At 39.9% G+C, this 21,299-nt stretch overlaps 1 protein-coding gene across 1 annotated transcript in view; it reads left to right on the top strand.

Moving 5' to 3' along the window:
* The window catches only part of Sptlc3 (serine palmitoyltransferase long chain base subunit 3), a 138,743-nt gene that overhangs the window by 104,399 nt on the left and 13,045 nt on the right, over positions 1 to 21,299 (top strand). Inside the window, exon 10 of the mRNA XM_046433953.2 lies at positions 20,648 to 20,783. Coding sequence (XP_046289909.1) covers positions 20,648 to 20,783 — 136 coding nt within the window. The remainder of the gene's footprint in view (positions 1 to 20,647; positions 20,784 to 21,299) is intronic.

The raw sequence follows: 21,299 nt of genomic DNA, 5'->3' as shown, positions 1-21,299 counted from the left end.
TCTGTGTGTACAGTCTATTTTCTTAGAGCCAAGATAGCAGAAATAGGAAGACAGATAGGAAAGTTTCCTTTCAAATAAATGAACAAAGGAAAGCAATAGAAAACTCAATTGACAGAATCATCAGCCAAGTTTCAGGTGGTTCTGCCTGGCACATCTTTTGAAGAATTCAAAGGCACACAGTGAATGATCACACTGGCCTCATTTACAACAATGCCTGCTTTAAAGAAAATGAACAGAAACAGGTTGGGAATATTGCATTAGCTTACCCCTTTCTACAGAGACAGACTGCCTTTCAGGGTAAAGTTGCCCAACACTCAAAGGGATGCACTGTCATGCTAGGGCTGACTTACAGGATCTGAGAAAGAGGAGCCTGGCTCCAAGCCTTCATCTTCAGCCCACTCCACTGCAACTGTGATTGGAGCCTTTCAAGGCTTTGTTTCTGGTGGAGTTTGGGGAGCGGTTGGCCAGATCTGTTCCTTGATGAATGTCTTCACTTTAATCTGCAATGCAAAGCCATACGCTTCAAAGAAAGGCAAGCTACAGGAATAAGGTCAGTGTTCCTTTGATGCCAAGGTTCAAAGATGAAATAGCAGTCCCAGTGAAATGACAATGTTTATGCACAAACAGCCACCTTCACTCTGCAGCCAGGCTGCTGGTGGAGTTAATGCACACAGGCTGAGGGGCTGCAGGCCGGGTGTGCATTCCATATGCACCAAGACCAGTTTAATCTCCTGGCCTGTCACTCTGTGCAATGCAATGAGCCCAAAGTGGAGATTTGATTTCCCCATCCTAATGGATGTTGGGTGGTCCCTCAGCCAAACCCATGCTGTAAGCTCCTTAAGGGCAAGAAATGTGTCTTGAATTAATTTGGTGTTCCTCTGAGTGTCAAACTCAGTGCTCAGATTAATAAATATGTCATGACTCAACTTCCATCTTGCCAGCCTGCTCGATTTCAAGTCAGTGTTTATGCTAAATAAGATTGTGGGGATGTTTATCTCATAGGACTAGGAGCCCGGAATCAGTTCCACATCAGTTGTGGCAGCTGAAAGGATCACTCAGTGGTTGAGATTACTCTTGGAGAGGTCCAGAAAGATTGCAGCTCAGCATCTTTCTTCATCTAGACATAGCACAAGCAGCCATAGGAGGGTGAGTCACAAACTACAGACCTCTCCCCTAAACAAAACATTGTCAACAGTTGTCTTCTTTTGTTTAAGTCTTTGATGCCTGGTTTTCAATTCATCAGTCAACATTTTTTTTTCAGCTTCCAGTCTTGACCATTCCTCTCCACATCCACTTTTCCCAATTCTGAATAACCTTTCACTTCTCAGAAAAAGTACAGATTGAATCACATAGATGAATAAAGGGGTACACGCTGTGCCAGACTGCCTTGGGCCCAGGGCCTGGCCTACCATTTGCTTCATAATCTTTGCTTGCCCTCTCTTCACCTCAATCCTGCATTGAGAGTTGAGGTTGTCAGGAAGATCAAATGATGTGATATAGGGAACATAGTGTGCTGTTTGATACATAGTAAACAATAAAGCTACCGTTATTTTTAACTTCTTTGCTGTTTTCCCCTTCCTTTCACAAATTTTCCAGTAGCTTTTGCCCATCTTGGAATTCTCCCTTGCTCAAACACCTGATTCCTACTCTATCAGCAAAACTGCAGCACTTCCTTTAACATATGTCTTCAGAATCTGGTCACTTCTCACTTCTCCATCACTCCTTCCATCATGTCTCACCTGGATTACTGGAGGAGCCTCTTGAATATTCTCTCCACTCTGCCTCTGCCTTTTTATGGTTTGCTCTCAAAAGACCAAAATCATCCCTGTTATTATTAGTTTCAATGTACAAATTTGTGGGGGCCCAATGTGATAATTCAATATATCTATACACTGTGGGTAATGATCAAATCAGGGTAGTTAACGTTTATATATCCTTCAACTTTTGCGAATTTCTTATGAACATTTAATTTTTCATAGTTATGGAGTTCAGGATAATATCTCAATACATTGTATGCAATATTGCTGATCAAATCAGGATAATGAACATTTCTATCTTCATATCATTACTTTGTGTTTAGAGCCCTTGAGCTCCGCTCTTCTAGTTATTCATAAAATAATAGAATATTATGAACTGCAGTCTCCCCCCACCCACTCTTCTATAGAACACTAGAGCTTGTTCTTTCTATTTGTGTTTGGGTACCCATCCTCCAACCTTCCTCTATTTTCTCTCTCTCCATAATTGCTATTCTACATTCTAATTGACTTTTTTTTTATAACATCCATACAAGAACGAATATGTGGTATTTAAAAAGAAGAAAACAACATAATTCAGACCATGCCACTCCCCCACTCAGAACTTTCTGTCAGCTTCCCAGCTTACTCAGTATAAGGTCCAGAGGCGTGCAACTGAGGCAGGTTCAAAGCCAGTCTCAGCAATTTAGCCAGGCCCTAAGCTACTTAGTGAAAATCTGCCTCAAAATAAAATATAATCAAGGCTGGGGATGTTGCTCAGTGGTAAAGGATCCCTGGCCCCTGGGTTCAATCCCCAGTTCCAAATAAAGAAGAAGAAAAAAAAAACAAAAAACCCAGTAACCCAGTATAAGAAGCAGACTGGCCTTCATGCCTTTAGTGGATTGGCCCCCTTCATACTTCCTCCCACAATTCCCTTTATTCAGTGACCTCTGGGCAGCCAGGCAGCCAACAACCTTGGAGTTCTGGGATCATGTGGAGCATCTCCTGCAGAAGGCCTTTGTGCTTGCTGGTTCCCCCAGAACTGCTCCTCTGACCAGCATCTGTGTGGTCCCTTCCCTGCTCTCCCTCACATGGCTACTCACTCTTTCCTCTCCTCTCCCTCACATCACTGCTCAGAATCAGTCTTTCAAGGGGAACAGCTCAGTCCTAAATAGTACACCTTCCTTTTCTCTCTCATTTTCCTTGCTTTGCTTTAATTTCTATAGCATTTTATGAGGGACTGAAAATTTGATACAGATAGATGATAGGCAGATGGATGTCTGCCTATTGTCATTTTTCTCTCTTTAAGAGAAGCAGCTCTTTGTCTATGTCATTCATGCACTATACCAAGAGCAGTGCCTGGCAAGCACCAATTCTCCTCAAATATTTATGGAAAGATAGCATTCTTCATTCTTCTCTCCCTCTTATCCCGGCAAGTAAACAACTCTGATCTCCTTTAGGTCTCTGTGACTTAATTCCTTCTGAAGGCCCTGGTCCCTTTTCACAACCAAAAACTTGTTGGTTTTGCTTATCCTAAAAAGCCTTCCCTTTGCCCTTTGTTCCCTTTTTCCTTCCATAGCAGAGAATCTCAAAACAGACAACTGTCCACTTGCTCTGTTTTCAGTCCCCTCAGCTTATCCCCTGCCCCTCTGCCCCATGGACTCTGCCATCTCAAAGTTCACTCCTGCTCCTTTTGCCGGATTGTACTTGACCTCTCTGCATCGTTCCCTTTTAAAAAATGTTCTTCCCTCAGATTTTTCTTATTTTTCTGTCTCCCTCCCTTTTTCTGCAAGGATTTTTTTTTTCTATTGATATTTGCCAGAATCCCAGCCTCTGTTCTCTTTGCATTTCCCTTTACACAAGTACCCTTCCTTGTTTTAAAAATATGTATAAAAATGTTTTTATATATAAAAATATTTGTATAAAAATATGATTCTGCATCAAGATTACCTGTGGAGATACGGACCCCACCCCCCAGAGATTTCTGCCTGAAATACTTATTGTAGTTCTAATAAGGCCCAGGAAATCCTGCTGGTCTAAGGACCACTCTTTGAGAACCAATGCTTATTAATCACCTTCTGTGCTTCCCGTCAGGCACTAATAAGTTGTAAATTTCTCGTGGATAGAAATCATCATCGTTATATCATTAGCCATCAGCACAGTGCCTGGCCCCATAATAGGCTTTCAATATAGAGTCAAGTTGAATTAAGAAGAAATGTGTTAAGTCCCAATTGTGTCATGATGAAGAGGCTGATAAAATACTTGAGGCCATTTTCTTCCTTTTCCTCAGAAGACTTGGGGACATTTTTTTTTTCCTCAGAAAAACTGAGTACTTAATATCAGATGCCTAAGTAACTAAACTTGCTCACCAAGGTCAGCCTCTGACTTATAATTCTTGCCCGTTTCCATAACTAGTTTTGCTCATTATATTTACATGTAGACTGTAGTAATCCCATAGATGCAGCTGCCCATGTGTCTCCAATCATCACTTCAAGTTTCATGAAGACAGGAGTGCCTGATAGGAGGGAGCCATGACTGCTTTATTTATAAAGCAGTTGTTCTCAAAGGATGGTCCCTAGACTAGCATCATCAGCATCACCTGGGACTTGTTGGAACTACAGAAGGCATTTCTGAATCAGAAACTCAAGGGGTAGGGTCAGAATCCCCTCTAGGGGATGCAGGCTCATGTTTAAGAACCATATTTCCATATTAAAAAAAAGAAAAGAAATAAGTGTATGCCTGCAGAAGGAAACAAGAACTGAAGATAGAATTTTGGCCAATGCAGGCAGAGGTAGGAGGCCTAGCAGATATAGAATAGGGAGGACATACAAGGGATAAAATTACTAAACCAGAAAAAGGAAAGCATGAAACATGTTTTGATCCATCTCTTTGAACCCTTCTTTCAATCAAAATAAAAACCCTGTTCACTCAGTTACTACAGGAATCTCACCTATCCTCCTCAATACCTGTGACCATCTCGGCATAAAGATTAACAAAGAGGATTTTGCTCACATGAAGTGCATGTTCCTTACAACAGGCCATCCCTAAAACTTGTGCTTTCATACAACTTTTTGAAGTATGTAAAGTCATAACCCTTCATGGTCATAACATTGATTGTATTATGCAATCTATCACAGAGATACTGCCATTTCTTCACTAACTCATGTTCCTTGGGTTAAAGAGAATGGTATTCACATTAGTTATTTAAAATTGTTATCATGTCAGTGCATCTTCAATAGGTAGAAGGGAATGTTTGAGGAAGGAAATCCCCAACAGGCAACACTGCTAAGTGTTGCTTTATTATGGGAATAAATTATGACTGATATTTCATATCCATAACTTGGAAAGAATGGCTTTTCCAATAATTATGTGGGATCTTCTTGACTTTGCACTATAATTATCACCCTCCTTTTGGCTGATCATTGTCCTTCCATGATGATTACAATTTTGAAGACATGGTGTTGAAGTGATCTGAGCCTGTTTTAAGGAAGTTCTGCTCAACTTAACACACCTACTAAATGTAGGATACTAAGTTCTTGTTATACCTCCAATTTCATTATCCCTGAAATAGCTACTATATTAGCAGACACTTTGCTTCCTTGTTAGTGTGCATCTTTTAAAATCTGCACAACTATATATCTGAAGATCTAAATCTTTGGATACTTTAGAATTTTGCATTTAAAAATATCTTTTTAAATAAAGAGTTAACCAGAGACAGGAATAATTGGCAGGCTAGTGATTAATTTTGGATTACTCCATTGACTAGCTCATTCTTTATTTCACAGAAATGGCTACAGGAAAAACCATAATGTCTACGATTTAATCAAAGCTGTCTCAACTGTTACTTCAGTGTTAACACTGATGGAATAACTATCAGCTTTCTAAATCATGATATCAGTTTTTGCTAACACATGCATGGAAATAATTTGTTTATAATTGAGTGGTCATTAATATCTGTAGAAAGGAAAAGAGCAGTGAAAATTTACTTCCTAAAGAAAATGAAGACAAAATTCTATTTCCTAATGTATAATATCTTATTTCAGCAGACTGCACCTGCATTATTGCTAATAAAATCTCCTATGCTTACACGATAAATCGAGGAAACAATGAAACTATTTTTCTTTACAGTCGTGTGTTGGCTAAATGAATGACCTTATTCAGTGTAAGGTTGGCCACATCTCATCAACTATTCCCCAGGCATTTATACCTCCCTGGGTGTGCTCAGGGTTTGTCCTCCATCTGGTAGGCTCCCATCTGTCCCCACAACCTGCTGTACCCATTCTTCATCTCCTAAACCCCTCTTAATCTTTTTGAACACTATCTTGATAATCCCAGTCAGAAAATAATCCTCTGCTGCCCCTCCAGTTTCTGAAGGTTCTTCTTCTTATTAGTTATATGCACCCCTAATCCATCCCTCCAAATAGGCAGTAATTTGTTATTTAATTGTGCTTTAAAAATTAAATATGTGAATGAATATGGATACCAAATGCTAGATTTTGGACTAAGCAAAATTCCTGTACAAGTCTTGGAATTTAAACCATTTATAGATATTTCCAACTTATTTTAGAGGCGGCCTATAAATCATTTTGGTTCAAATATTGAAGTTATAACCACTTCATAGATGGGTACATGCATGAAACAAAATCTAAATTCACTTTTCAATGATTTTGCTAAATGAATGATTTTACATTGTGTACAGTAAGGGTTCATCTATACCATCAGATAGAGAAATGAGTGGAGTAAGATGGATAATTCAAGCTAATGCTGCCCAAATTGCAGGAAAAACAAATGGAGTTCTTCCTTTAATTATCCAAGTAGTTCACTGAATCCTTCACTTAAGGTTTCCTATGAAGACACTACCTAAAACTTAAAAGTCCATTTGAGCTTTTTATGCACAATAATCAGCAGGGTCTGGGGGCACCAGCTTATTCCTCTCTGTCCAGCTGTGTATATTTCTGCAATATAATAGACTGGATTGATTCGTAACCATTCAAAATGGCCTTTACCTTCCCCTCTCCAATTCCTCCCCCTTCTTGATGATTTTGTACTTTGGATGTTTTTCAATCAAGAAACTACTTGTTTTCATGACTTAGTTTGGTGACTAGTAATGAGAGGCTAAGAAACTAAAACTCCCATGAAAAATGCAGATTACATTTCAAAAATATACAGCTAATAAAAGAAAGATGGGCTGGGGTGTGGGTGTAGCTTACTGATACACCACTTGCCTAGTATGTGCAAGTCCCTGGAAAAAAAGAAAAAGTAAAGAGGCATTAGGATTTTGAATTCTTAGTAGCTTTTCATAGTATCCTTCTTTGTGTGATCAGCATTAGTTACAATTGGTTGTTATAACATAGAAAACCCAACGTATCAGTGGCTTAACACAATAGAAATTCACTTTCTCCTCATATGAAATCCAAAATTGGTGTTCCTGTTGAGCCAGTTGTTCTCCTTCAGGAACCTAGTTAGCTTCCTTCCATTTTTTGTTTCCTCCAGTGTCACATATGGCTTTCAAGTTTTCCACCAAAAAAGTAAGGAGCATAGAGGACTGTTCTCATAGGCCATGACTGGAGAAGCACATTTCTGCCCAAATTCTATTGGCCATAGCTCTGTCACATGATTTCCCCTAACCACAAAGGAATCTGGGAAAATGAACTTAATTATCTGTCTATGAGTAGAAAATGAGTTCCATGAATCGTTATCCAGTCTTTGTCACGGTAGTTAACTTCAGTCCTGGACTTGCTTTCCTCAGACTTTCTAACTGTAAGATACACATATATTATATATTTAGATTGTTCCCAATTTTTTTATATTGACTTAATAAATAAGCTCTTGAACTGGAATAGAGTAAAAGTAATAAAAAAAACAAAAGCAAATAAAGTCCAAAGGACTAAAGTTGGATCTCTTCCTTTTATAGGGACTGTGAGGGTTACTAGTCTGACTTTTAATACATCCACTTCTGGTTTCTTTTTCTGCTTGTGGGACAGAACTCCGCCCACCACATGGCAGGTATTCACATCATGATGTTGCCACGTTATCAATGCTGTGTACTTTGTATCCCTCCAAGGATAATGCTTCCCCAAAATAAATGTAAAATGACATACAATTCCAAAAGCTCTAAGTTTCGGGCCAGAAGAGGGGAGAAAGTATATATTGGAAATATTAACATGTAAACCCTAGACTTTTTTTATTATTATTGTCAAAATGAGATAAAACAGAAAATGGCATCATTGTCAGAATATTGTAAATTTCAATTTAAAAAACATACACACAGGCCGATTATCTGAATTGGATGGGTTTATTTTGGGTTAGCCCCAACTGGTTCACTCAGCTTTCATTGAGTTCTTTTGGGACTACAGACCAAGAGGAAGCTAACAGGCTGGTGTGGGTATTGAAGGTCTGATGTGGATCATTATTAGCCCTAGCTCTTGACAAACCAAGGTAACAGACACAGGGAAAGATTGAATTCTGAGCCCAGACAGAGAAATGAAATTGGAGATTCCATATCAAGCTTGAGCTATATAAAAGTACAATCCTGTTCAACATCACTTACAGCATTTCATTTACTTTGAGAAGCACTGAAGGTTGTGTGCTTCTGTTGTTATGTCTAGGTAGACAAATTCATGCTATATAATTCATGTTGTGCCATATGTGGGACTTTTTAAACAAAAAAAAAATTCTCAAGTTTAAATTTCTGGGTTTCATCCAATGATTAAAAGGAGGAATTGAATAAAAAGCCAGTGTCTTTCAAGTAACTTCATTAATTTTAAAACTCAACCACTTTTATGTAAATTCTGTAGAGAAAAGACAAAGGGAAAAAGAGTGATAACTTAGAATGTATTTACTTTGAAAAAATAAACACATGCCTTATTTTAAACTCAATTTGTCAGGATGATTTCATTCATTCTGATCATTTGGGAAAGTTTATCATGAGATTGGCAGTTGAGATATTGACCCTGCTTCTAAACCAATGTGGACTTGGAGAAAGTGGCACCAGCCCCTTCCAGCTGTGACCTTCAACCTTTGCTCTGGTCCCTGGAACAGGGCACACATATTTTTACACTTGAGTTTGATAGGTTTAAAAACCAGGAGTGACTAAGTGGGAAGATTTAGGGCACTGGGAGGATGGAGGGAGAAAGGAGTACATTGGGTGACAGCAATTAGCTCTCAAGAGAGGAATTTTCTTGCTTTCCTACTGTTTATTTTTGACATCAGATACAGTCACAAACTTCTCTCATCAAACGCTGCTTTTCTTCAATACCAGCTGTTTGGGGGATGCAAACTACACATATCCACCCACATCATCAAGCCGATCTTGGTGTCTGTTATTTATTGCACAATTTTACTCTCCAGTAGAAATTCTGTCTCTCCTCTGAGGAAGCAAAAAGAACTGTGGTCAAAGCAATAAAACTATTATAATTAAACATCCAGTTTTAAAAGGTTTGGGTTTTTTTTCGTATTTCTCATTTTTTATCACAGCAAAGAGTTTATGAATACCAAATTGGCTTCCTCCCCCACCCCCTTTTTTTGCTCTCTGTCAAACTCAGCCACAACAATCCTCCCAGGGAGGATTAGTTCTGTCCCTTTGAGGTCCCTTGATGAATGCAAGTGGCATCAACAGAAAATTCCACCTAAAATGCACCATCCGAGGGCCTTGGCATCAAAGGCCCCTGGCATTTTTGTGAAAGGCGCTAACTGCTGCTTACTAAATATATTTGCCACTTGGTAACCAGCTGGAGACACTGAAAGAGGCTAAGAAAGAGACAGAGGGCACAGAAAGCTGTGTTTTCTAAATGGTTTCAGGCCACTGGCATTTCAGCAATAGCTAATACAAAACAGATGTCAGGTGCTATGCTCCACTGGCTTTCAACGGAGGGTCTGCCTGGACCCATGATTAATCACCTGTGCTGGGGGGTTTAAAAAAAAAAAAGTTCTACCTGGTCTTTTTGTGTGTGAAAACCTAAGGTCAGGGTTAGCAATCAAGGTGACAGGCATTGCCTCCCTGCCGCATTGCTTCTTAAATACATGTAGGACAACTTGGGTTTGTCCAATAAACACAAAATTCACCAACAAACTGAACCCTAGCTAGGAGGGGACATTTGCCTGATTGTAGAAAAATGGCTAGCAGTCTGTTCCAGAACCTTCAACCCCTTCATTGTCTTCTTCTTAAAAGTTAGCCAAGAGTAGGATTTTATGGCAGTCCAGGAAATTCTGTACTTGCTTGGAATCCTTTAAAAAATTCTCCCCAGCAAGAGTGTCAAGAAAATCTGTTTGTTTTTTAGATGGCATGGGGGCCGAAGGATAGTGTGGCCACTTCCTTCCAGCCATCTTACAAATAAGATCTTTTTACATCATGACTCCTACTGAAGATTGCTCTTCTCATTTGTCTCCTCTGTCTGGATGGCCTCTGAGGTGGGAGAGTTGTGAGGTAACGTGCTTGGAATTCCATGCTACCTCAATGCAACTGGAAAAGGAACACATTTCCCTCTGTGGCATCTCCCAGAGCTGGTGTTGCATGTGATTCTTTGTTTTTCCCAACATGGTCTCAGTTTTAACTAAGTTGGTTTGAAGACTTTTGTTATGAAAACCAGCTACCTCAACTGCCACAGCTGGGGAGGATTTAGCAGGTGGACTCCTGCCCGAGAAAGCCCTTCGTGTGTGTGTGTGTGTGTGTGTGTGTGTGTGTGTGTGCGCGTGTGTGTTTAGGCTAGAGGGAATGTATTTGCTTCCTATTTCTGCATAACAAATGACCACAAACAGAGGCTTAAAACAATGACCATTTATTATCAGTCTCCTTGTGTCAGGAGTCTGGGGACAGCATGTTCTCTGCTCAGACTCTCGTGAGGCTGAAATCAAGGTGCCAGTAGCTATGCTTTCGTCTGAAACTCAGCTCCTCTTCCAAGATCACCTGGTTGTGACAGAATTCGATTCTTTGGGGTTGTAGGACTGAGGTCCCCATGTCCTTGTTGTCTGTCATCCAGGGCCTCTCTCATCCCTCACCTTTGGCCCCACCGTTTTCAAAACCAGTAATGGAATCTCCCTCCCTTTAAATCCCTTCCTGCCTCTCTTTGAAATCTCTTCCTTCTGGAAGAGCTGAGTCCCCTCTAAGGGCTTCCTGTGACAGGTGCTAACTATTGGTTCATGTTCCTAAAGCTTTCACCCCATTATAAAGTGGGACAACTTTATATAGTTAGATTCTCAGTGATCATCTGATTCAACCTGAGCACCTAGAACAAAAGTTATTCTGATGAACGCTTATAACTCTAGGAGATAGGAAGGTATTGGGGGACATAGTCCACAAAGTAAAAAGACCTAGGAGGGCACAGAGGCAGCCTGATAGGCTTTAGTGACATTGACCACAGGACCAGTTAGACAGCGAAGCCCCTCACTCTATTTAGTGCTTAATATTAATAGTCATAATAGTCTTAAATGGGCATTGTTATTATTATTAATTATCATCATCATCATTCCCATTTTTCAGCTGAAAAACCCAAGTTACAGAAAGATTTAGTACTTTGCCCAAAAGGATAGTGTTGATTTTAAACCCAGGAAACTGGGTTCACAATCCTTGATCATCTATCTGTGGTAGTGTTGTTAAAAGCCAAAGTAAAGTTCTTTCCATCTATTTCCCCCTTGCCCACCCCTCTGGGAGCTTCTGCAGTGCACTTCTCCCAAGCAAGTGCTGTGAAAACATAATTTTTAATTATGTAGGTGGATGTCCCAAAGAGGGTCTGCCTTCATTTGCATGACTTCTCAGAGTTCTTTCAAGGGACCGATTAACCAGGTTACCCAGCCCAAGACAGGTCCTTTGCCTTTGTGTCACAATCAAAACAATCATTGACATGTATCTCCTCACCTACTTTGGACTTGTGCACCACTCTGGCTGTCCAGCTTGTACTTTAGGTTTTCCCTCCTCTGAATCCATGCGTGATACACTATGAGCTTCATCTTCCTAACCTCCCTCAGAACATGCTGTCTTCAGCTTATGATGCTGCCTTTGCTCCCTACAACCCATCCCCAAATTCTGACTCTGAGGGTAAAAATTGCAGCTCCCACTCATCTGACTCTGTAATCTTTTCATGACTCCAATCCAAATGTTCTAGGCAAGTGAGCAAATTCCTGCTGTAACCCTCACCAAACTTATGTGTCCAAGACATGAACTAACCACCTCCAGGTCTCTGCTCTAAACTCTAATACTTCTTTCATGATGCACTTGATTTTCCACCTACTGTTATGAATGTATTAAATTTTCTAGTTTATAAGCTTCTTGTAAATAGTGAATGTGTTTGTCTTTCAATGGTCTGCTAAACAATAGCCACCTGCACATAAGAAGTCCTAAATAAGCAGATGCTAAATTAATCCTCCTCCTCAAAGTCCTAGGAAATACATGAAGCAGCTATTACTGTCATCCCCATCTAATAGTAAATTGAGGCTCAGAGATGATGAGTGACTTGCTCATCTTCATAGAAAAAAGGACAGATGGAACCCAGCAAAAATTCTTTTAACACAGAATGATGTCTTCAGTTATGATCAATCATTACTTTTAGAGATTCAACCACTTTGATATAATTTTTTACTTTGAGCAATGGTTCTTAATTGGGATACACCCCACAATTGCCCAGAGAGTTGTTTTATAAACATCCCTTCTAGAACAAAATATATGCAGAAGGGAGGCTAATATGTATATTCTAAAAATTAAATAAAATAAATTTTAAAAGTTCCAGAAGGCTTTGGTGTATCCCTCTACTTAAGAATCACTGATTTACAAGGGTTTCCAGAAGGCTTTCCTCCCAAATTACCTCCCTTAATGTGTAAAATTCCATAATTGGTGACTTGCTAAGAAATTGTTCTCTGCTTAAATGCGAATTAATATTAGGCCCTATTATTCATTCAGTAAGTATTCATGACACAGTGCAGTGAGAATATCTATATCTGTTTTAGGGTGCTTATTTTCAGTGGTATATTATTGGATATATATACCGTCTTCTATCAGAGCATTTCTTTCCAGTCTTCAGAATTTTTTCAGCTTCTACTCCCACCTCTGCAGCTGGCCTGGCTCCTGTACATAGAACTTTTCACATGTGAAATGTATGTATCCATGAGTCATAGGATTCATAGATCATACTGAATGAATTAGCCAGCTTTTCCAAAGGACAGACTGTGTCTCAGGCACAGCCCATTTCCAGATCATCTGAGTAATTCTTTCCTCATCTCCAAGCCTCAGTTTCCTCATCTGTAATGGGGACCCATAAACACCATTTGCTGGCTCACAGTAGGTATGCAAGTCATGTCCTTCTTCGCCCCTCCTTGTGGATTAAATCCCTAAGGATGTTGTTGAGCAGCTGGTGGGGAGGTGAAAGCAGGGTTTTCTTCAGAGCCCTTGAAATCTGTCCATGCAGACGTCCAGCCACCCACTCTAATGACCAGCCAGCTCCTGCATGCATTCCACAGGGGCATGACTGAGCAGCCTGGAGAGCCCTTGGAACATGTGTATGGGACTATAAAACATGCCGTAACCTTGGAATCCTGACATCAAAAGGGAGAGCTTCAGTGCCTGATAAAAATGTGCGTTCCTCTCAGCAAACCACTCCAAATGCTGTTTTCTCCACCCCACTGGGAAGCTTGTCACTGCTAATGTGATTCTTATGATTCTCACCGCTCTGTAGCCTCTTGATCTTTACTGAGATCTCTCTGCCCCAAGTGTGTTGGAAACACAATGTCCTGTCTGGTGTCCAGTACTTAAAATAACAGACTCTGGGTTTCTGCTGCCACATTGAAATTTTACTCCCAGATCTCTCCCCAGTACCCCAACACCATGCCAGGGGGAGCAGCCAAGGACACCATGGGCAGAGAAGTGGATAGAACATTCTTAGACCACTGCGGGCATTCTTTAATATCACCTTGATTTTCTCTGGCTTAATTTTTCATAAATATGAACTTCTTAAGTGGTGATAAATATTTTATGGAATGATACTTTCCATCTCCAGAGACAAGGAGTACATTTTCCAAACAATACTGCCTAGCAGCATATTTGAATTGTCTTAGTCTGTATTTTGACAATAGTGATGTGATAAATAATTTAAGGAGGGTATAATAAGTCTGTGTATATTTCTGTCCATTTTTGAGCCTAGGAAATAATAAACTAATATATATCCTGTGGATTCTGGGTATATAAATGTTTCCTCCATTAGAAAGTGAGCATGGCACTGGTATTGGCCCACAGGCTCATCAAATTCATCTCTTCTTTAACTTATAGGGAGAAATGCCTTTCTCTCTCTCTCTCTCTCTCTCTCTCTCTCTCTCTCTCTCTCTCTCTTGCATACCAATGGTTTTACAGGGAAGAAATTTTCCTTTTTTAAGATAGGTCATTCTGGTAGTTTCCACTGTCCATAATTCCTTCTGGCCCTCTGGGAGACCGAGTTGTCCCAAACATAGTTTTGGAAACGCCACAGACCATTGTTTTTATTAGGGGACTGCAAAGCTTTGTAGTAAGATGCTTTGTGTTTTATTTGTTTTCCTTCCTCTGCCCCAGCTGTTTTTGTTTTAACAGCATTGGAGGGAAGGTTAAAGCACTCTTGGCCTCTGTTAACCTAGCCCATCTCTCAAGCCAACAGGGCTAGAGATCTGGTCAGATAGAACAGCAACATACAGGTCATTAGCCGAAATGGGTTCTTCCCTGGTTTTATCCACCCTCATGAAAGAGGTGAGGTTGACAGGGGGGCTGATTCCATGTTGAGTACTTGGGAGCAGGTAGCTGTCAGGGGAGCAGGTCACCCCCACAAAAATTCACCTTTTGAAAACCAAAATTCATGGCCCAGTCTCATCCACAGAGATCCTGATTCAATTGGCATGGGGTACAGCCTGGACAATGGGATTTTTCCAGCCTCTCTAGATGATTCCAAGGTGCCACTGAAGATGCCGAGGGCTACTGCTATTAAAAAAATATAATTAACTTTTTGAGCACTTGCTGGATACAGTCCTGAGCAGTTTTCCTTCATGAATCCCTTTATTTCTCCCAATCTTCCTATGAGATAAGCTTATCTCTGTTTTACAGATAGCACTGAGATTTCAAGGCTTTATGTTCTCGAGGTAGAGTTTGATTCCCATTCCATTTAACTCCAAAGCCTGTTCATTTTCACTCAACAGCCTCCTCAGAGAACCTAGAATTAGGTAAAATAAACACATAAATTCTCCAGAAGTCTGCATAAGAAATCTTCTTATTCTCTTATCTGAGTAAGGACCTTTCCTAACTTCCATGTAAGATATGGAAGAAGAATCTCTTAGGAATTTTTGGCATTTCAAAGAGGATTTTCTTGTTGTACACATTCTCCCGAGTGCCCAGGTACCATCCTGTCAATGACCAATACTATAGAAAAGGATTTGTGCCAAATATTCCTTTCATTTTTGCAAAGTACTCTTCAAGTGAGGATCTCAAAGCTCAGAATAATTAATAAAATCACCCACATCCTGTCTAGTTGAGTAGCATTTTATATGTACAAATTCTCCTCTGCCCCCAGGCCCTCAGAGAGAATGCAAATGTTTCCAATTTTAAAGAGTGAGCAGTAGGTAATCGAAAGGAGTTGTATCTTGGCCAACTCCAAAGACCCCAAAAGCATTTATAGTGACCTATATGAGGAAACATGGTGACCACAGAGTGTGTCATAATGGTTTGTCAACCGTGCTGTGCTAATAACTGATGCAAAGATAGCAAAGATAGAGCGAAAGCAAAAACATTCAGCTCTTACAAGTCAGATATCCCTGGAGCCAATATTATGTATTTGGTCAAGCCTCCAAAGGATCTAGAAGCACTGAAGTGGTGACATTAGCTGATGATCCAGTTACTTGGGTTAATCAAGGCAGAAGGGACAGAAGGGGCCAATTAAGTAGCTGAACAGCCCAATGACAGATGAGTCATTATAGGCAAGTGCAAAGATAATGCCATTGGGAAAAGCAATTTAAGTCATTCGGGCACTTCCAGGCCAGGAAATCCTTCCAGTCTTAGAGGAGGAACATTTAGGAGTCATCAGACCCAGCCTGATGAAGTCATCTATTCATTGTGCAGCTAAGGATCAACAAAAGAGCCGAACACACAAGGGGACAGGACATATGGAATAAATTTTGGTGGCTGGGATGTATTTCTGTGACTTCATTTCAATCACCTTTATAACAAATCTTACCTCTTTTTTTCCTTCTGCCTGTAGTCTTTCCTTCCTCCCCATGTTTTTATCTCTCTAAACAGAGTTTTGATGTAGGAATGAACATTTTAAGTAAATATTCTCCTTCCCAATTTTTAGTTTTTATCTTCAAGTAGACTGATCTCTATACATATATGAGTTTCCAAGAGGCACTTTAGATGTTACAAAACTATTCTTTTTTTTTATAAACACCAAGGAGGCTGTTTCTATGCAACAGAACTTTTATGTACAAATTTGTACACCTCTTCAGATCCTTTATGTTTACTTCACAAGTCTAGAATTGGAAGATGGGGGAATGTTATACTATTTTGTTAAGTGAGTGGGAAAATACATTGTTATGGTTTAGGTATTAGATGTCCCCCAAAGGTTTATATGTGAAACAATGCTAGAAAGTTTAGAGAGGAAATTGGGTTATGAGAGTCTTAACCTAATTAGTGTGTTAATCACCTGATCAGGATTAACTGGGTGGTAAGTGTAGGCAGGTAGTTGTGGCTAGAGGAGGTAGGTCTTTGGAACATGCCTTTGGGCTATATATGATTTATATTTTGTCCTTGGTGAGAGGAGTCACTCTTTGCTTCCTGTCTCCTGTACTGAGCTGTTTTCCTCTGCCACACCCTTGTGCCATGATGTTCCACCTCATCTTGGGCACAGAGCAATGGAGTTTGCCATCTAAGGAACTCAGAAACCATGAGTGCCAAATAAACTTTTCCTCCTCTAAAATGCTCTTGTCAGGTCTTTGGGTCACAGCAGCAAAAAAAATTGACTAAAACATGCCTTGAAGGAAACTATACTTGCAACTGTTTCTGTAAACCTACATGCCATTTGGGAATCCCAAAGTAAAGGTTTTCAATGACTGCTGAATTGATAAATCCAATAGATTCCATCTTCTGATGTATCTTCTTCTCTGATTGTCACTGTTTTGTCTCCCTTTTAGGTTCAGCCTCCTCTTCCCAACCATTAAACATGAAATTATTTGATCTCTAAAGTCTCATATGCCCCCTCCCTTTTTTTAGACAATCTTCCATGTTTCCAGACATAGCTTTCTTCATACTCAATTACATCCCACATCTTGCTTCTTTCTCAACCACTCTGTTCTACAAACCATGGTACCATTGTACTTATTTCTTATACCATCATACTCTTTTCAGGGTTTTGCTCTGATGAACACTTGCTAGCTCATATCATTTTTTGAATGTCTCAGATTTGTTCCAACCTCCCTAGTGTGAGCTTTTATAACATCCCATAACATTTCTTTACAGTACTTATTAGAATTATAGTTTTATATCTATTTGTGTGATTTTTTGATTCATGTCTACATTCCCCACTAGACTATAAGCTTTTTTCTGTTTCTATATCTTCTCTTTCTATTGCTGTCATCTAACTTTGCACCTCCCACCTTTCTTCTTCATAGGTTGCCATAGCTCTTGCCAACCAATGGCTTACTCTGTTTTGCAGATTCTGCTAATAAGCTTTTCTCTCTGTCTTTTAATTTCCACTCTTACTGCCAACTGTCAGTTCTCACTAAATTTTTTGCATCCACACTCTACTAGCTAGAGACCTGGTTGGTCTACTTCATATTTATCATGTCTTTATCAAGGTTCCTTTGACAGATTACTTCATGGCTCCTTGTCTAATGCCCAGTGGACTTCACTTAGGTCAAGGTCATCCTCCTTCCTTTGTTTGTGGCCAGGATGGTGGGATTGAAAGGCCAAATGCCCTGAGAAAATACAAGACACCAGGGCTGGGGTTTGGGCTCAGCAGTAGAGTGATCACCTAGGACATGCAAGGCCCTGGGTTCGATCCTTAGCACCACATAAAAATAAAAAAATAAAATAAAGGTATTGTGCCCAACTACAACTTAAATAATAAAAATATTTTAAAAATTGAGACATTTTTTAAAAAAAGAAAATACAATACACCAGATACTTTCTTCATTACAGTCTGCTTGGTAGGAACTAGCATAGTTGGGAAAGGATCTCCCTTAAACTGAGGTTGTAGGAAGGATAAAACAGAAAATAAGCATGGAAAAGAATAGAACAGAATGATATCTTTCCTGACCATGAAAGACTTTCAAACCATGATTTTTTTTCCATATTCCACGGTAGAAAAATTCATACAAATGAATTTGACAGCTCTTATTATCCATTGTAACGTTGGTGTGCTTCCAAGTTGTGCTTATTCACCTTGGAACTTGATGAAATTGGACCATGAATAAAAAAGATAGAAAAGAAAAGGAGCACAGAAAATTGTAGCATTCAACATCCTGCTCCTTGGTTGATGTTCTGTTCAACAAAATCTCCATTCCTCTGCATATGTTGTTAGCACATTAAGATGCACAGGTTAAGTCCATTTGGGTCTGATGAGCAAAGAAAAAGTCTTAAAGGAGGATCTGAAGTATTTGGGGAATGACAGAACCTACTGAACACATGTCAGAGTATTGGATAAAGTACTCTTTAGTGGCTACCCTACTGTTTCATCTTTACGTCTTGTGTGCAGAGCTTCAGGCCCCCACCCAAACTGAAAGGGGTTCACCAGTTCTCCCCTTTAGCAGCCCTGGCTTCTAATCCTTGATGTCTTACCCAACCCCTTAAAACTTAAGGTTGTCAAAAAATTTCTCAAGATTCAACCCTTCAATAGTCTCTATTACAAAAATGAAGAAATGAATAAAAATGTAATTGTGACCTAAACAGCTGGCAGAGATGAGATTTTTATTAAACTTAAGAAGATATGACCACCATCCATTTCCTGGGCAGAGCACTATAGTGTTGAGATTAATAGCACAGATTCTAGAATTTGATTGCCTGGGGTTAAAATCTGGATTAAATTCTGGCTTGACTATCTACCAACTATGTGAACTCAGGTAAATTACTTGGCTACCCCTCATGTGTAATATGGTTGGTGCAAAGATTAAATAAGTTACCCAACATCAAGTGATTACAACAGTGGTGACATTAGATGTGTGTGGGCTATAATTGTTGTTTATATTATTATTGTCCTTTAAGCCACCTGATCCAATTAATGGCTACCTGTATCACTTAGGACACATTTGCTTGAAAGTAACAGAAAGAAGATTTATTGGCTCACACAACAAGGAAATCCAAATGATGGCCTAACTTCAGCGTGGCTGAACCCAAGTATTCAAATGATGCCACCCAAGAACTCTGCCTTGTGCCTTGGCTTTCATCCAAGCCAACACTATTCTCAAGCAAGCTTCCTTTGCATGGTAACAAAGATGTAGCTTGAGGACTACTCTGTCCTTTCACTTCTTCCTCAATGGATCCTAAGAGAGAGCCTAAAATCCCAGGTTCTGTTCCATCATTGAGCCCATAATCAGAGGGATGGAGTATTTCAATCAACCAATCCTGGACCTGGATCTACATTTGTAGCAAAAAGGACAGGTAGGGCTAACTCTATACAAATATCATGATCCCCTGGAGGAAAGATGCTCAGCAGAAGATACCCACTGCTCAACCCTTTGTGAAAGCACAATCTCGGACCATTTTTTCTAAGGAGGGACTAGATGATAACAATTGACATGTTTATTGACACTTTTAGCCTTTTTCCTTGGAAAGAGTTCCAAATATCCATGACTGAATGTTCAAACTATTGCAGAGCTTATAGAGTGTGACCTCTGGTTCAGTCTAAATGAACGTCAGAACAATCAGAATGGAGGAAAGCTACCAGCAACCAGCACAACTGTAGAAGGACATTCCCACTGAACAGCAACACTGCATCGAGTGCAAACACTGGGTTGAATCTAAGGGACTCAAATGTTCAACCCTCTTCATTTTCATTGAGCACACACTCTAATTCTTTCTGCTTTATTCACCTACCACTTGGAGGCAGGACTGGAGTAGGCAGTTGTTTTCAGAACTTCTCCTACTCTTTAATTCCCTTTATCGTCTTACATGTTTGAACCCTGATTTGGGACACATACTTGGGACAGAGAATAAGCTTTTGAACGAAAGCTTGAAAGACCTTGATATGGAGGGATGGAGGAAACATACTCTTCTTGTTGTCTTTCCCTGCTACCCACCCCCCACCCCGCCTAAGGAAAAGAGAGGTCCCCACCTTTTTTCTCTTTTTTTTTCTTTTTTGTTTTTTCCTACTGCCACCAAGTACTTCATAAAACAACCATGATATCAGCTGGAGTAATCTTTGTCCAGGGATACACTACTTCTTCAAAACCAGGTTGAGGCAACCTTTGATTAGAGACTTACATCAGGGGTAATTTAATAGGCCAGCTCAATTTGGCTAAAATGTATTTATCAACAATGAGTGTGTGTGTGTGTGTGTGCGCGTGTGTGTGTGTACTTCTTATCACACTTGATTCTCCTAAGTTAATGTATTCAAAGCACTTAGCACAGAGTTCACACCAAATAAATATTCCCCCTCTTCCCCACTGGCCCTGAAGTCTAGCCTTAGTAACTTACTTAATCTTTGCACCAACCATATTTCACCATGATGAAATAACAGATAAAACACAAAGATGAGTTGTTTAGCTTTACTTGCTTACAACACCTAGCAGCACCTCTTCTTCATCCTGTCTTCCAGACACACAAAAGTGTCCACACCTGCTCACCAGGAGATATTTCCCCACCCTTCCCTTCCAGCTAATATGCATGCCTACAGAAAGACTTAGAAATGCTTGCCAAATTGAGTTGACCTTTGCTTCCCTCTTCTCAATGGAAGTTGATAGATTTCACACCTGTCTCCTTTTAGGATTGCAGAGAATACAGCAACTTGCAAAAAACACAAAATACTTCCGAGAGAAACTGAAGGAACTGGGATTCATTATCTATGGCAATGATAAGTCTCCTGTTGTTCCTGTGCTCCTTTACATGCCTAGTAAAGTAGCGTAAGTATCTAAGGACTCCTGGAGTCACACCTGAACCCCAAGCTGACCTAAGATGGTGCTATTGACACTCTGCAGTTTTCCTGCAGTTATTAGATTATGCATTTGAAAGGGGTACTTAAATTCAGAACTCACTTATACAACTTTTCAGAATCCACATGCCAGACATAGCAGAGGTTTTTCCATATGTCTTATAATAAAAGAGTCAGATGCTTAAGGACCAACTCTCTCCCTGCTACCATCTTCAAGCTCTAGAAATTTGGGGCAAGTCACTTATCTGCACTATAAATTAAGAATGGTCCTGAGCCTCCTTCTAATCCATGGTCTTTCTTGGGGAGAACTTGCAAAGCCCAGTTCTCTCAATATCAATATCAAAACAAATCAGACCTTGTCCCATGGAACTCTCATGACCATCCTCAGAAGTGGGCATCCTCATTCAGGTGTGAGAAAGCCAAGGCTGAGGGCAGTTCAACAACTTGCCCAAGGTCATATAAATCAAATGGTAGTAAAACTAAGAGC

The sequence above is a fragment of the Marmota monax genome, unplaced genomic scaffold (genome assembly GCF_021218885.2).
Source record: "Marmota monax isolate L192 unplaced genomic scaffold, Marmota_monax_Labrador192_F-V1.1 WCK01_AAM20220418_F8-fsc00014, whole genome shotgun sequence".
NCBI lineage: Eukaryota > Metazoa > Chordata > Mammalia > Rodentia > Sciuridae > Marmota > Marmota monax.
The sequence above is the reverse complement of the archived record's forward strand: the minus strand, read 5'-3'. Positions and strand labels throughout refer to the sequence as shown.